This window comes from Dendrobates tinctorius, unplaced genomic scaffold (genome assembly GCF_039654945.1).
Source record: "Dendrobates tinctorius isolate UK_male_01 unplaced genomic scaffold, ASM3965494v1 ptg000332l, whole genome shotgun sequence".
Lineage (NCBI taxonomy): Eukaryota > Metazoa > Chordata > Amphibia > Anura > Dendrobatidae > Dendrobates > Dendrobates tinctorius.
The window spans coordinates 2,336,981-2,351,708 of NW_027361998.1; the positions used below are offsets into that span (position 1 = coordinate 2,336,981).

The 14,728-nt window shown below is 41.2% G+C and overlaps 1 protein-coding gene across 1 annotated transcript; it reads right to left on the bottom strand.

The window, feature by feature from the left end:
• Positions 1-5,972: 5,972 nt before the first annotated feature.
• Positions 5,973-14,431, bottom strand: POMC (proopiomelanocortin). Its single transcript, XM_073561923.1, has 3 exons — positions 14,342-14,431; positions 8,214-8,357; positions 5,973-6,952 (listed from the first exon to the last, which is right to left on the bottom strand). Exons 2-3 carry the CDS (start codon positions 8,340-8,342, stop codon positions 6,299-6,301), a joined length of 783 nt encoding a protein of 260 aa, XP_073418024.1. The 5' UTR covers positions 8,343-8,357; positions 14,342-14,431; the 3' UTR covers positions 5,973-6,298.
• Between the last annotated feature and the right edge of the window lie 297 nt (positions 14,432-14,728).

Genomic DNA, 14,728 nt, shown 5'->3' on the forward strand with positions numbered 1-14,728 from the left:
ATAACATTACTGAGTCCCGGGCTTCCCCATCTAAGGCCATAATGGCCACCTCAGCCTCTAAAGCAGGGGTCATTGAGTGCATTCTCATCATGCCCCGTATCCGCTCGGTCCAGCTCCACAGCATGGTGTTACTACTGGTGTACTTTGGCAGATTATTCAGCATGGCCCCCAATGATATGCTAGACCTTGGGCTGACCCCAACTCCTTGGTCTGCCGCCTCCGTGCTGTTGGACTGCATCCTGCAATTGTAGGTTACTAGCAGGTGCGTAGGATGCAGTGATGAGCTGGCGGCAGAGCAAGTGTTAACAGGTGTTTTTATATATCAAGAGAAAAAGATAACAATGCTTTCTCCACGCAGGGAGTTGAGATATACAAGATGCACAGTATTGCGCGGGCAAATATGTGGAAGTACAGTTTAATGCGGTGACAGCCTGACTTCAGTAAAAAAACAGAGTTGCTAACGGTAGGAAAGAAAAACGTAGGGATCAACTTATCAGACTCTGTCGTCCGGAGGGAGATAGTTGGAAAATCCCACGATGGCGCCGCAGAGGTGCATCACGTTGAGGAAGTGGTCCTGGATATACTGGAGGTATTCTCTCTTAGCGACGGCAAAGAGTCCGGGAACGTTCGGTGGGCCGCTGTATGTCAGGGTACCAGTGGCTGCTGTTCCAGCGTATGAGGTGGAGGGATCCGGTATCAAGGCCACAGCTGCGGTTGTAGAGTTGAAGTCTCTGACGGGGGCTATGCACCCTATGCTGTCAGCAATCACGCATTGCGCAGTACGGTCAGCGTTTCCTGCCTGCGGTCACGTAGGGTCAGTGTCCGGCAGCAGTAAGCGGTCAGTGGTGCTGTTTCTGGTTGCAGGGAAGTACGTACTCAAGTGTACTTTGAAGTCTGTTGGATTACCCACAGGGAGGGAGCTAACCTACACCTGCCGCACCTCCTGCCTTGCCGCCAAAAGCCCCAGGTTCCCGCATACAGCCCTTCTTACAGAAGACCAGCCCTTGGCAGCAGGGGTCACAGGCCTGTCCCGGTCAAGTTCTCTGTCCACCCTGCAACACTAGTGGCAGTCCCAATGATTCCGGTCCAGAGATACCGTTATCTTTATTGTTCCGGTCCTTCCTCCCACACCACTTTTACTCTATCTTTCATCTTTTTACAATTAATTTACTATTAATCATATGAGATCAATCGTTTTCAAAAGTATTGATCTTCACTTTTTAAGGGATTTAGAGGGTTGTAGATTATTCTCCAAAATCACGTCAGAGATAAACTAATCTGTTACAAATTCTAATTTGCCTACTTCGTGAAAATGTTGCCAAAAATTTGATTTACAGCTAATCAAATCACAAATATTGCATCTGCCCTTGAAACATGGGGAATAGCAAGGGGACAAGTGGATTAGTCAGGCAGCAGAGTTTAGGATAGATTGGAGGGGTGCGAGACTGTTAGAAGGGAGGCAACAGAGCAGGAGGTAGCAGTAGTCAAGGTGGGAGATGATAAGTTCATGGACTAGGGTTTTTGCAGACTCTTGATTAAGTAATGTACGGATCCGTGCAATTTTTTTGAGTTGTTGGCAGGAAGTGGAAAGGGCATGGATATATGGTTTGAAAGAGAGTTTAGAGACCAAATTTACCCCGAGGCAGCGCGCTTGTGGAACCCCCTCATCTACGCCTTGTAGATGAAGGCCACAAAGAGCATGTTTTCCAGTTGATGGCAAGCGCTGCATTAGGTCACCGCTCCTCCTCTTCCTCCACCTTAACATCACACACAGTACAGTCCTCAGTGGTGGCACCCCAATTAACTTTGTTTCCTCCTGCGTCATAACTCTCCAATGACCCAACTGACTGTTGGGAACCGCAGATGGCTGAGTCTGCAGAGCTGTTCACACATTGCATGCCATGGGCGTCAGAAGTGTACTCAAAAGATTCACAGAGTCAAGAGGAGGAAATCGGCACCAATGCCCAAAATTATTTTCAGTTGAATTTGGGGCCAGATGAAGTAGGGTCTGATTAGTATCTAGACCCTCATCACTAGACGTTAACCACCAAGGGTGGAGGTGATCCTGTTGAGACTAAGATACCAGAGGAGCACGCAGACTGTACTGTGCTGTCAGGGCAGGAAGAGGAGTTGGGTGAATCTCAGGGCGAAGAGTATGAGAACAGAGTATGACAATGAGGTTGTAGATCCCACACGGTGTGATCCCAGAGGCACACAGCTGAGTAGCTCAGCAGAGGAGGAGGAGGAAGATGAGGAAGTTATGTTGTGGCTTTCCACACAGACATGAAGTGATGCAACCATGACAAGCTCTGCATCCTCAAGCCCAACTCAGGCTGTGGCTAGCAGCGGTAGTGAGTCTGAAGTTCGCAGGGGTGGCAAGGGTTTCCTAGCCTGGACCTTTTTTGAGACCGAAAAGGATGACCCAACTCATGTTATCTGCTGCTAACTTTGTTAAAAAAAAAAGACTCAGTAGAGGCAAGAATTCCAATAATTTGCTATTATGCGCACGAACCGACAAATGCGCGATCAACATGCATTAGTCTTGGAATCTCAGTGTGCGGCCTAGCGGGCCTCGTCGACCACCGGCCGCCCCATCAGCCGAATCTGCTGCTTCTTCCTTCTCACCGTGGCAAGTGTTTTCACACAGATGTCTGGCTGCAGAACCTCAATTTGTTTACCGGCTGCAGTCGGGGTGAGTTAGAAACTCGTCAGCTGTTACGGAAGTGGACATGCCTGCTGCTTTTGGCTGATCTCAGACACCGACCACACCACATCTTTCTCTCCACCGTAACATCTCTGCCTCTACCTCACCCACAGTCCAGCAGTTTGTCCTGTTCTCTCTACTCCACCTTTTCTTAGCACTGCAGCGAGCCCTCAGTCCCACAGTTGTGGTCATGTAAAAGACCAAGCCCTGTCCCATGCATCCATGCTGCATAATTATACTATTTGACCTCTGGATTAGTTGGGCGGTTGGTGAGTTGTGACGTGGGGGGTGGGGAACAAGGGCAATTTGAGTGCCACATCTGTGGACTATACTGGGTGTGATGTTAAGGTGGAGGAAGAAGAGGAGAGACCACTTGCCATCCACTCGAGTACATGATCTTTCTAGCCCTCATATACAAGGCGTAGTGCTGTGCAGCTGCCAAAGAAAGCAGTGGAGTAGCCCGTCCAGTAACAGAAGTTGTCAGTTGTCTTTGGATAGAACAAAACAGAGTTTGTTCAGTAGAGCTTTCAGTAACATTACCACCTAACCCACGTACACGTCAAACACCAAGCCTATTCCCCCTTACACCACAACCTCCCTTTTTCCCACTCATGTTGGATGTACCCTTCCCCTCTTTTAACAAGTTCTTTCACAACCCTAGGCCCACAGCTGCGAGTCACCTGAACCAAAATGAATAATCAGCATTTATTTGCTGAGATAGTGTGTCTGGATCACAGAATTAGCACAAAGGATTTAGATTCTGAAATGTGAACTCCTAGTGCAAAAACATGTCCCAGTTTTATACGGAGAGGGACATATGATTTCGGCAGCAAATGACAGAGTCCCTTGTGTCTGGACATTGTGGATGGTTTCTGCACCCTGATTGGCTGCTAGAATCTCCACACGTTAAGTTAATTAAAAAAATACAGTCCGACGATCCTCTGACCTCTCCACACGCCCTCCCCTCATCAAACAAGTCCCCCTTTCCTCGCCGCTCTTCATACAGCACCACTATCCTAGACAAAGTCCTAACAAAAGGATTGGTGGAAACTCCATGGTATACCAAACCTTGGCCAAATTTTGCCGATTTTGAGGAAAATATTCGGGGATTCCGAACACAAATCCGAATGTGCTACGTTCGTGCCAAATTTCAGATTGGCGAACATTTTCCAAACAAGTTCACTCATCTCTAATAAGTACCACCTAAGAAAATTGAAGTGAACATTGCCTTTACAGATAACTTTTTAAAAAGCCTCTTTTTAAAAAACTCTTTTTGAAAAACCTCTCTGTCACAGTCAGGGATGAATCACCTCCAAATCATCCTGATAATATAAAATCCTGACCACCACTAGGAGGAGCCTAGGAGTTTATTGCATACAGTATGTACATTGCGCTGTATAATAATACAGTATGCAGTAAACTCCTAAGCTCTGGTGGTGGCTGTAGGTAGACAGAATGTTGTCATGTAACTACATCAATCCTTGTGGGGATATTTGGCGACAGTGCTGAGGTCACACACTTCCACAGTTCCCTAAGGCTGAGACTCTACTATTTTGATGGGTGATCTATCACCTTAGAAATGGCCTACACACCCAGAAAATAGCCCTCTATAGGCTGTGAACATTGATTCCTTGGAGTACTACACTCCGTTTTCTGCTCCAAAACTCCTAATTCAACAAATATAAGACTCTCAGTTGCCACCTTTGGGCACACATATAGAAGGACACTCCCAATACCTAACCGAGCCAAATTGGTACATTTACCCTTTTTTAAAGGGTATCTTTTAGCCCAAACTAACAGTATAAACTAAGCATACAGCTTTGTACACCAAAGTCATTATTCTAGCTGAGCCTTATCTTACATCTATATTATATGCACCTTTTTGTTTTTGCTTTGTGGGCAGAGTCTAGCGTTTCCAGATGTTTTAGCCTGATTTGTCAATTGTGACTTTTCAAAATATTAGCAAAATTTGTCTCAAATATACTTTAGTTCATCCCTAGAGTATTTTTAAGTATGCCAAAATTTTGGCACAATTTTTATGACTTTAGGCACCAAAAGTCACAAAGACAGTTCAAGACAGTCATTTTTTTCTACTTTGAGCCAAATTTATAAATAGCAAGTGCCATTTTCTTGAATTTGGTACCAAAAACAGCAACTTATATCACAAGACAAAAAAGGAAAGTAGCTAAAAACAAAACAAAAAGCACAAATATTGAATCAGAGCCTGTGCACCAATATATGCGTCAAAAGTTTGGTGCAAGTTTCTGGTACAAAGTATTCCAAGTATCAGGTGGTTTAAACTGAGACTAGACAGTCTTAAAAGTAGATTAATTTATCATCAGCATGAGCCATTATGATATATTTGGCATATTTTAGGATTGTCTAGTCTATCCTTGCACTGACTAAGAATTAACCCCATTGAATTAAAAGATTTGGATACTTTTGGCAAGAACTTTTTGGGGGGTTAAAATAATTTTAGTTGTAGTACCATCCTAGTACTTTCTCCATTTCTTAAAATTACTGTCATAAATGCTGTACTGGAAGGGGGCAAAGGAGGAGAAGAAATATATGGACTTCTCAGGAGAAATACGTAAATGATCTTTTTTTAAATATTCATTGGCTAAAGGGTTGTGCCTATGATAACTCACACGGAAAGGCTAGTCTGATCTCAAAGAGAGCACTTGGGGAAGTTGCCCTACTAGTTGGACTAAAAGCCAAACATCCTTCAGCACTGGAAGAAGAATAGGAGGGGGACATATAGAAACATTTTATTGGGGTATCATTTAGCTGAAGGGTTGGGACTAAGATGATGGCAAAGTAAAACTGGCCAGGTCTGCATTAAAAAGAAAATTGTGGAATAAGTAGTTTCTGGCTAGAGCTAAAACCACTTAAAACATCTGCTTTGCTCAAAAATAGTGTCACACGTGCCTTAGTATAGGAAAGAGGGAAGAAAGAGGAGAGGAGAACCTGGACTCCACCATGGAAGATATATAGATGACTTTTATTTGGCTTTTGGTTCACTGAAAGGTTGGGATTTTGGAGTTTGCAATGTACTGCTTGTCTGGGGTGTAATTGTGGAAAATTGTCCTCTACCAAACCCACTGGAAGCACTGGAACAGTAGAAGCAAAGAAAATGGCCTCCTCCAGGCGGGTGACATGGACACCTTTTTTTCACGACAGATTTGGAAATGAAAGATATACTGTATTTCGACATTGATTTTTTTTGGGGGGTCGGGATGAAGGCGAGAAAGAATAGACTGGTAGCCAGTAAGATTGTAAACGTTTATTCTTCCATTCATTTACATTATTGTACATTTTGGACAGATATGAAAATCATTTAGCAAACAGAAGACTAGAGATTCACGGATAGAAACATCTACCATTTCCTTATGTACAATGCTGCCGCCGCCGGTCTTTTCTTTTCAGACTTTGCTAACTTTGTACAGAACATTCAGAAACCAAATGTAACAGAACATAAATTAAGGGATGGGATATGCGGCTAACTACAAAGTAGATTCATGGCAGTTGATCACAGGGTAGATATTGAACCCTAGAACTGATGTGCTGGATGCTTTATGTGGAAACTCTTCTATCCTATTGACCCTTTTTGTGGGCATTTTTGATAATAGCATTTTTGAAAAGAGTCATTAGAGGAGTCTGACTGCGCTCAGGGGTCATGAATCCTCCATATCTTTTGTTTTTGGGTGGACCCTCCCATCGAAAATGATGCATTTTATACTTTCGATCCTTTTTAAATGGGCTTTCCATCATCTCGCTGCCGTCCATGTCTTCTTCAGAATTGATATCGGGATAGTCAAATTCTACCGATAACTCTCTTCTGTACTCTGTTGGGTAAATTTCTGATGACTCTTCCTCAGCATCACTTGGGAAAACCTTGATAGGTCTTCTCTTCTTGCCGACTGGTTTGCCCCATCGGAAGTGTTCCATAGAGTAAGACCTCTTAGTGTCTTGCCTGTCCAAAGCTTCCTCCTCCAAATTTCCATCTTGTGTGTTTTGGTTGTCATTATTTGGGTACAAGTTAAATAGTGGGTAATTGGCTATATCTTCCCTTTTGTAACCTGCATTATTGCTGTCGCTGCCGGTGCCGTTCTTTCTACCAAACTTATTCCAGCGGAAATGGCTCATGACATACTTCCTGATGTTCTCAGACAGTGGTTGCATGTGCCCGTTCCCGGGAAACACTGGTGACTCTGCAGACAAGTCCATCTTGCAGGCTTTAATACATTCCTGTGGAAAAAAACCCAAAACATTAACATGGTAATAGGAAAAAAGATGGAATCCATGTTGGTGCTCAAAAAGTTGACGTAAGTCATAAAATGAATGCAAGTTAATCATCAGCAAGACATTTGTCCGGAAGTCAAACTATAGGTAGGAGTAGTATTGGATAGTTTTCAAACACCTTCCTGCCACATAAGACACCAATGCAGGCTACACCAATTATAGACTTGCAGCAGGGTCCAACCAACTCTCTCCACTTCTCGAATCTTGGTGGACAAGTTCTATATTGTCCTGGGACATAACTATAGTTGCCGAATGGGTTGCAATCGCAGCCAGGCCCCAAAAAGTCCCTATGGCCCATATAAAAAGTCTATTAATATCATAGACCAGTGATAGTTGGAGGGATCTGTTGGAGATTTTGCATTGGGGTCCATGAGATCGAAGTTATGCTACTGCTCGCGACCACAAAACAAGAATGCTGAGCTCCAGAGAGAATGAAATTGGTCAAAACCATTTTGGAAGAATTCAGAAAACCTACATGGACATTTTTGGCTCTCAACCTATTCTAGAAAATAAGAATGGTCATTATCGGGCAATAAAATGAAGAAAATGGCCGTCAGAAAAACTCTATGACTATAGCCAAGTTTGACTCCAATCAGGCCGAATTCTACCTCTAACTTCTTGGTCTGAGATGGTCTTTTAGACGTATAAAGAAAACAAAAATGTTGTGTTTGCAAACTAAACCATTATTGGTTGTTAATGTAAAATTTTTGAGCAAATCAGGAGAATTTTTGGGCAGAAGACAAGAACCTAGTTTATGGGTCATCCTTTAACATCTAGTAACAAACTACAGTAGATATCAGGACTCTTGGCCCAAGAGAACCAGTTACTGGGCACTTACCTTCTGCAGAAGTATTCAAAAACTGGCCAATTAGAATTTTGGTCTTTCTCAATATTATGACTTAAACTGAGAACCTTGAAAATCCCATTTGTGGGTATCGGTAAAATATATAATATCTACCGGGTGCAGTGAAGTCGAGAGACTAATTGGTCTTCATGGTAAGGACTCGCAAATGTTTTTGACCTTGTACTTCCCGAAAATTGAACAGCGTAGGAAAAATGATCACATTTGGTCCCCATGCCAAATATGTCTAAGGGCGTAATTTCATTTGTACATATTATGGCTTCACTATGTCGTAGAGGACACATAGAGGTGACACTGTACAGATATTTGACGGTATATCACATTAAGTCTTTGGACGGGTCTTACCAGTATCCCATCCTCGGTGCTCAGGTCTGTACATTTATTGCTCTCCCAGCACTGACTTTGGACTTCACCAACATGATATATAAAGACCCCGAATATTGTCAGGATACAGCTCCACCCTGGCCGTAACATTGTCAGGTAGGAAGGCTGAAACGAGAGAGAGAAATTATGTTATAGAAATGTATCAACGTCTTAGGGCAAATGCAAAAAAGAGAAACAGATGAAAACTTCACATTTTCTTTTTTTTTTATAGACCAAATCAATAACATATTGGTAACGAGGAGAAAGCTCCATCATGACGGGCTGAAAGTTTGGTGTCGAATTGTAAATGGAGACTTACAGACGATGAGGTTTTTAGCATAGGATGGGGGGCATAAGGAAGATTGTGGGGGGCTATGCTGAGAGTGGACGCATTTCCCATATCGTGGTTGATTTTCTAGAAGGATCATGGTTTCGATGGCGCATACATAACACATCGGAGAGGAAGAAAAGGATCCGCTGTTCTCTATAGTTCTTTCTTTCCACCTCAAGATTGGAAGGTGTTAACCTCTCGAATTAAAGATATTTTCCCCCTAATACAAGTAGGGTCAAACTTCCCCAATTCCGCATGCAAATGCTACAATTTTTACAAATTTTAATTTTTTTTTAACCTTTTCGTTATATCGCCACAACTTTAACACTCCTGGCTTTGGTGTGCACCTCTACAAGCCTTGTGTCCCACAATTACCCAGGGCATGGAGTACAGTCAGCTGTACAGTTAGTCTGGACAGATTTTATAGGGAGAGGAAATGACCAGGTCAGGAACAGGCGTAAGATAAGACTGAATATTTCTAGCCAGTATAGAAATTGTCGTTAACTCCTTCGGTACCAAAGGAACTAAAATCCATTAAAAACAAAATGGAATATCTGCGATTCACAATACGTAGCTATTTTCTAACCCCAGATCTCCCAGGAGGATGTGACCCACTTGTGACATGTTTTCAGTAAAATTTGACTACCTCCAATTTGCAGAAAATATATTCCCCGCAAATCAAATAAATAAAAAAAATCACCAAATTTATCAAATCTGAAAATTCAATAGATAGTGAAAGCTTATTATTAATCGATATTGGATGGGTGGGGGTCCGGCACCTCGCACCCACACAAATAAGCTGTTTGCAGCACTGTAACTTTTAGACATCGAGCTTCACAGGAAACGTTTCCCGCACTTTCATAAACTTTTACAACAAGTGCACAACTGAATAAAGGAGGTAAAAAGGCTGCGCCGACCCAGATGGCATTGACAGGTGGATAAGAATGGAACTCAAGGACCTTCTGACCCCCACTATTGTATCGATATCTCCCGGCAATATTCTTATCTCACGTCTCTAATTCTTTCCTTCCTTCGCTTCTATATTGTATGGAATAATGCACAGAGCGGGAGATGAACTTACACTTAATGGACCATTAATGTTTATTTGCTCCCACACTCTTCATTGTCGCCGGTCACCCGCTTCAAGGTTATTGACATTTTTTTTGTCTATATATCTTTATTTAAGTTAATAGAAATATGTCAAATATTCGATAAAGAGCAAAGTATTTTTAGATTTTTTTTTTTTAATACAATAATATTATGATAATCCTAAAAAAAATTGTTTTTATTACAATGATGCTATTAATTAAAATTAATCGATTGATTTACAAAAATAAACATTCTGTTCACTTTGTGAATAAATATTGCAACTGCAAATTATTATTAGATTTTCTAATATTTTAGCATTTTATTATTTGTATTCATTACTTTTATTAATTGCAAAATGTAAAGTAGGCACAGATGTATAAATATAGTTCTTGTGGAATGATCACTACCACTACCACTACCACTTTATTAATTCCTAATATTACCTTTTTTTAGATTTATTTTTTCTTTATTTCTCTTTGCACCTACGTGAAATACTTTTCCAAACTGTTAAATATCATATTTGTTCAACTGTTTTTTCAGTATAGAAAAAAAAGCATATTAATTCTTAACTTATGAGACCCTCAAAAGAGCAGGGCACTTATATCCTAATAATAATTGTCACCTATTCACTTACAAATTGGAGGGTGTCTGACCACTGGGACCCCCACTGATCTGCAGAACATGGCACTTATATCCTTGCTACAGTGTAATGGAAGTGCGCATTATCTACAGGCAGGGCAGGCGTTAAGGGCAAGCAGACAGGATAGCTGCCTAAGGACCGTGAGTAGGGGAGGGTCCGGCGCTGCCCCCTCCCTCCGCTTCCTGCGCATTAAATTTATTAGTTGAAAGGAATGATGAAGGAGACAGTGTCAGATGATACTCCCTCTCCCATCTCTCCCCCTCGGCATCTGATGTAGCTTCATCGTGCACCACACTGTGCCAGCAGTGGAGCTGACGAGACTCCTCTGCAGAAGCCATAGCAGTGGGGGAATGGGAAGAGATAAGTATTGTATTCATTATTTATTTTTATAATACTGTGGGGCTGAATTATACTGTGTGTGTGGGGGAGCAGCATTATACTGTGTGTGGGAGAACAGCATTATACTGTGTGTGGGGGGTTGCATTATACTCTGAGGGGGGTTGCATTATACTCTAAGGGGAGCACCATTATACTGTGTGTTTGGGGGTTGCATTATACTATGTGTGGGAGAACAGCATTATACTGTGTGTGGGGTGTTGCATTATACTCTGAGAAAAGCTGTATGATGCTCTATTGGGGGCTGCATTATACTCTGAGGGGGTCTGTATTATACTATTTGAGGGGGCTGCATTATACTCTATGAAGGGGGCTGCATTATACTCCATGGGGGGCTGCATTATACTCTATGAGGGGGCTGCATTATACTCTGTGATGGGGCTGCATTATACTCTATGAAGGGAGCTACATTATACTTCATGAGGAGGCTGCATTCTACTCTATGGGGAGCTGCATTTTACTCCATAAGGGGGCTGCATTATACTCTATCAGGGGGTGGCGCTATACTCTGTAAAGCTGGCTGCATTATACTCTGTAGGGTGGCAGCATTACACTCTATGAGGGGGCTTAATTATACTCTGAGGGCGGCTTCATTATAATTCATGAAGGGGCTGCATTATACTCTATGATGGGGGCTGCATTATACTCTATGAGGGGGCCTGCATTATACTCCATTAGGAGGGTTATGTTATACTCTGAGTGGGCTGCATTATACTCTATGTGGGTAGCTGCATTATACTTCATGAAGGGGCTGCATTATACTCTTTGAGGGGGGCTGCATTATACTCTATAAGGGGGCTGCATTATACTTCATGAGGGTTTGCAGTATACATTGGGGGACTGCATAATACTCTATGAGGAAGACTGCAATTTACTCTGAGGGTTGCTGGATTATATTCTATAAGGAGGGCTGCATTTTACTGTATGGGGGACGCATTATGCTCTGTGAGGGTGGCTGCATTATACTCAATAAGGGGGGCTGAATTATACTCTGTGAGGGGGCGAAATTACACTTCATGAAAGGGCTGCATTCTTCATTAGGGGGTTGCATTATACTCTATTATGAGGGCTACATTATACTCTATTACGAGGGCTTACAAACAAGGAGAACCTGAGTCATAATGTATCTCAAAATATAAACATTTTGTGCAGTCCTGTTTATAGTGGGCATTTTATGGCTTGTTCTACCTCTCTTAATGATATTGATATTTTTGCGAGCGCTGCTTTCTATATTCATTTATATATTTATGTATGCTTTGCTGTACCTGATCCTCTTTGTGACCGCAGTTTCTTTCATTGTCCTTGTGGATCACACTTTTTTATCCATATTTGATAAAAAAAAATAATTTATGTGTATTAAATTATTTTATATGTGGTATATATTTACCCTAAATAAAATGTTTATAATTGATTGTTTGGAGTCTGTATATTTGCGGATTATGGTTGTACTTTATAACTGGTGATCAATATATTTTAGGACGAGGGCTGCATTATGCTTCATGAGGGGGCTGCATTATACTCAATGAGACCTGCATTATACTGTAGTGAGGACTATGGGGAATGCATTATACTATATGAAGGAGGATGGGGTGCATTATACTATGAGTGCATTGTATTATATAGAGGACTATGGGGGTGCATTATACAATATGGAGGACTATGGGATGCATTGTACTATATGGAGCACTATGGGGAATGCATTATACTATCGGGAGGATATGGGGAGTGCATTATACTATATGGAGGACTATGGGGAGTGCATTATACTATAGTGAGGATATGAGGAGTACATTATACAAAAAGGAGGATATTGGGAGCATATTATACAATATGGAGGACTATGGGGTGCATTATACTATATGAAGGACTATGCGAAGTGTATTATACTACACAGGGGACTATGAGGGTGCATTATACTATATAGAGGACTATGAGGAGTGCATTATACATTATGAAGGACTATGGGCTGCATTATACTTTGCAGAGGGCTATGGGGTGTATTATATTATATAGAGGACTATGGGAAATGCATTATACAATATGAAGGACTATGTGCTGCATTATACTTTGTGGAGAACTATGGTGTGTATTATACTATATGGAGGGATATGGGGTACATTATACTATATGAAGGTCTATGGTGCACATTATACTATATGGAAAACTATGGGGTGCATTATTCTATACGGAAGACTATGGGGTGTATTATACTATATGGAGGGCTATGGTGAGTGCATTAAAGTATGTGGAGGGATATGGAGAAGATTATACTGTATGAAGGACTATGGGGTGCATTATGCTATGTGGAAGACTATGGGGTATTTTATACTATATGGAGGACTATGGGGCATATTATACTATATGGAGGACTATGGGGTGTGCATTATACTATATGGAGGACTAAGGGGTGCCTTATACGTTGTAGAGGACTATGGGATGTGCATTATACTTTATGGAAGACTATAGGGTGGGAATGTTTGGATTGTTTAAAAATCATTGCAGCACATCACCTGGTGAAAACTGCAGATGTGCTGCTGATGAGATGATACTGTATGGGGACAGATTGATCTACTAATGATTGTTCTGTGCCCATTATTCTTCCTCAGCCGGTGGAAAGACGTCGGGAAACAAGCATCGAACGACTTCAATATTGTCGATCACACTCGCTTAACGGCCTCAACTCAGCACTTGTAAATGCAACCAAAATTTTTTTTGTAATGGAGCAATGTGTCAGCATTTGGGGCCCCACTTTGTCTAAAGAGAGCTGCACTCAGCCTGTAGATAATGAATGGATCCGCGGTCGAGCATGCGCACTGCTGCTACATTGTTCTGCTGATCGGTGAGGGTCACAGCAGTCGTACCCCCTCCGATCAATATGTTGATAGGTGGTAATTAATCTTTAACTGGACAACTCCTTTAATTCTTTATGAAAAAAAATATAAAAACATAAACTTATCACATAAAATAAGATAATATAATATATAATAATATCATGAAAAATAATCAAATAATAATGGACCTACCTTATTCTATTGTATTTCCATATGTGCAGCTTTAAGCTTAAATACAGGTGAAATTTTTTTTTTACCAAAAATTATAAATAAAAAAAAAGTAAAAAACATAATAAAGTTGCAAAGTTTACTCCTATCACTTCCCTCCTTCCTCTTCCTCTCCCATATCCTGGCCGAACCTGATGGACACAAGTCTTTTTTTTTTTCTTTTCTTTTCACAGTACTAACTATAAAACTATGTATCAACAAAGACTACAATCTAACAAACAATAGGAAAATAAAAGAAATACTTGTTATAAAACCCTGGAATTCAAAATAAGAAATAGATGAAATAGTAAGAGTTTTTTTTTTTTCCTTAGCCTTAAATAACAGATTTGGAAACTTTAAGAGAAAAATCAAACAAAATGTAAAAGATATTTTTCACCCCCCCCCAAAAAAAAAATGATAAGGATGAAAAACACAACAAAAATAACAACAAATAAAGAAATATAATAATGACTAAAAATAGGATAAAAAATCAGGATCTATGAGATTTGTTTTTTTGTTATTTTAAAATTCAAATAAACGAGACGTAATTGTAAAAAGTAAGATGATGTGAATCCCTCGGGGACAGATCCCGCAGCACATGCTCTGGCTTTCTTACCTGTTGCTGTGTCCGTGTTTTTGTACGACCTCGGTGTCCTTCGTGCTTGTTGTGGCTGAGCTGCCACCAGTTCTGCTCTTTTTATACCTCTGACTGTAGAACAGGGAGGTGAATTCATTAACAAATGACGTTTCCTCGCAGTCCTGGACGGCATCAGACACGGTATAAAGTTGCATAGAATAGACGCAACAGACAATTAGCAGCCTCTATGCATCTGATACCTCCGCACACTGCGGGGATTAGTCTCTCCTATGTTATACGGTACACATTTTCCTGCTGCTTTTGATTGAATGTCCATAACTCAGGTTAGCGGAGAATTACAGGCATTAACTTCTTTAGAGTTGGAATTAGCTGTCAAATGGCAGATGACATGTGAGCGCCACCACG

Bases quoted from the DNA above. Each gene is read 5' to 3' on its own strand.
- POMC (XM_073561923.1), bottom strand. From the start codon at position 8,342: ATGTTACGGCCAGGGTGGAGCTGTATCCTGACAATATTCGGGGTCTTT. The intron at 6,953-8,213 runs GTAAGACCCGTC...TTTTTTCCACAG, and splicing joins GCACCGAGGATGGGATACTG to GAATGTATTAAAGCCTGCAA.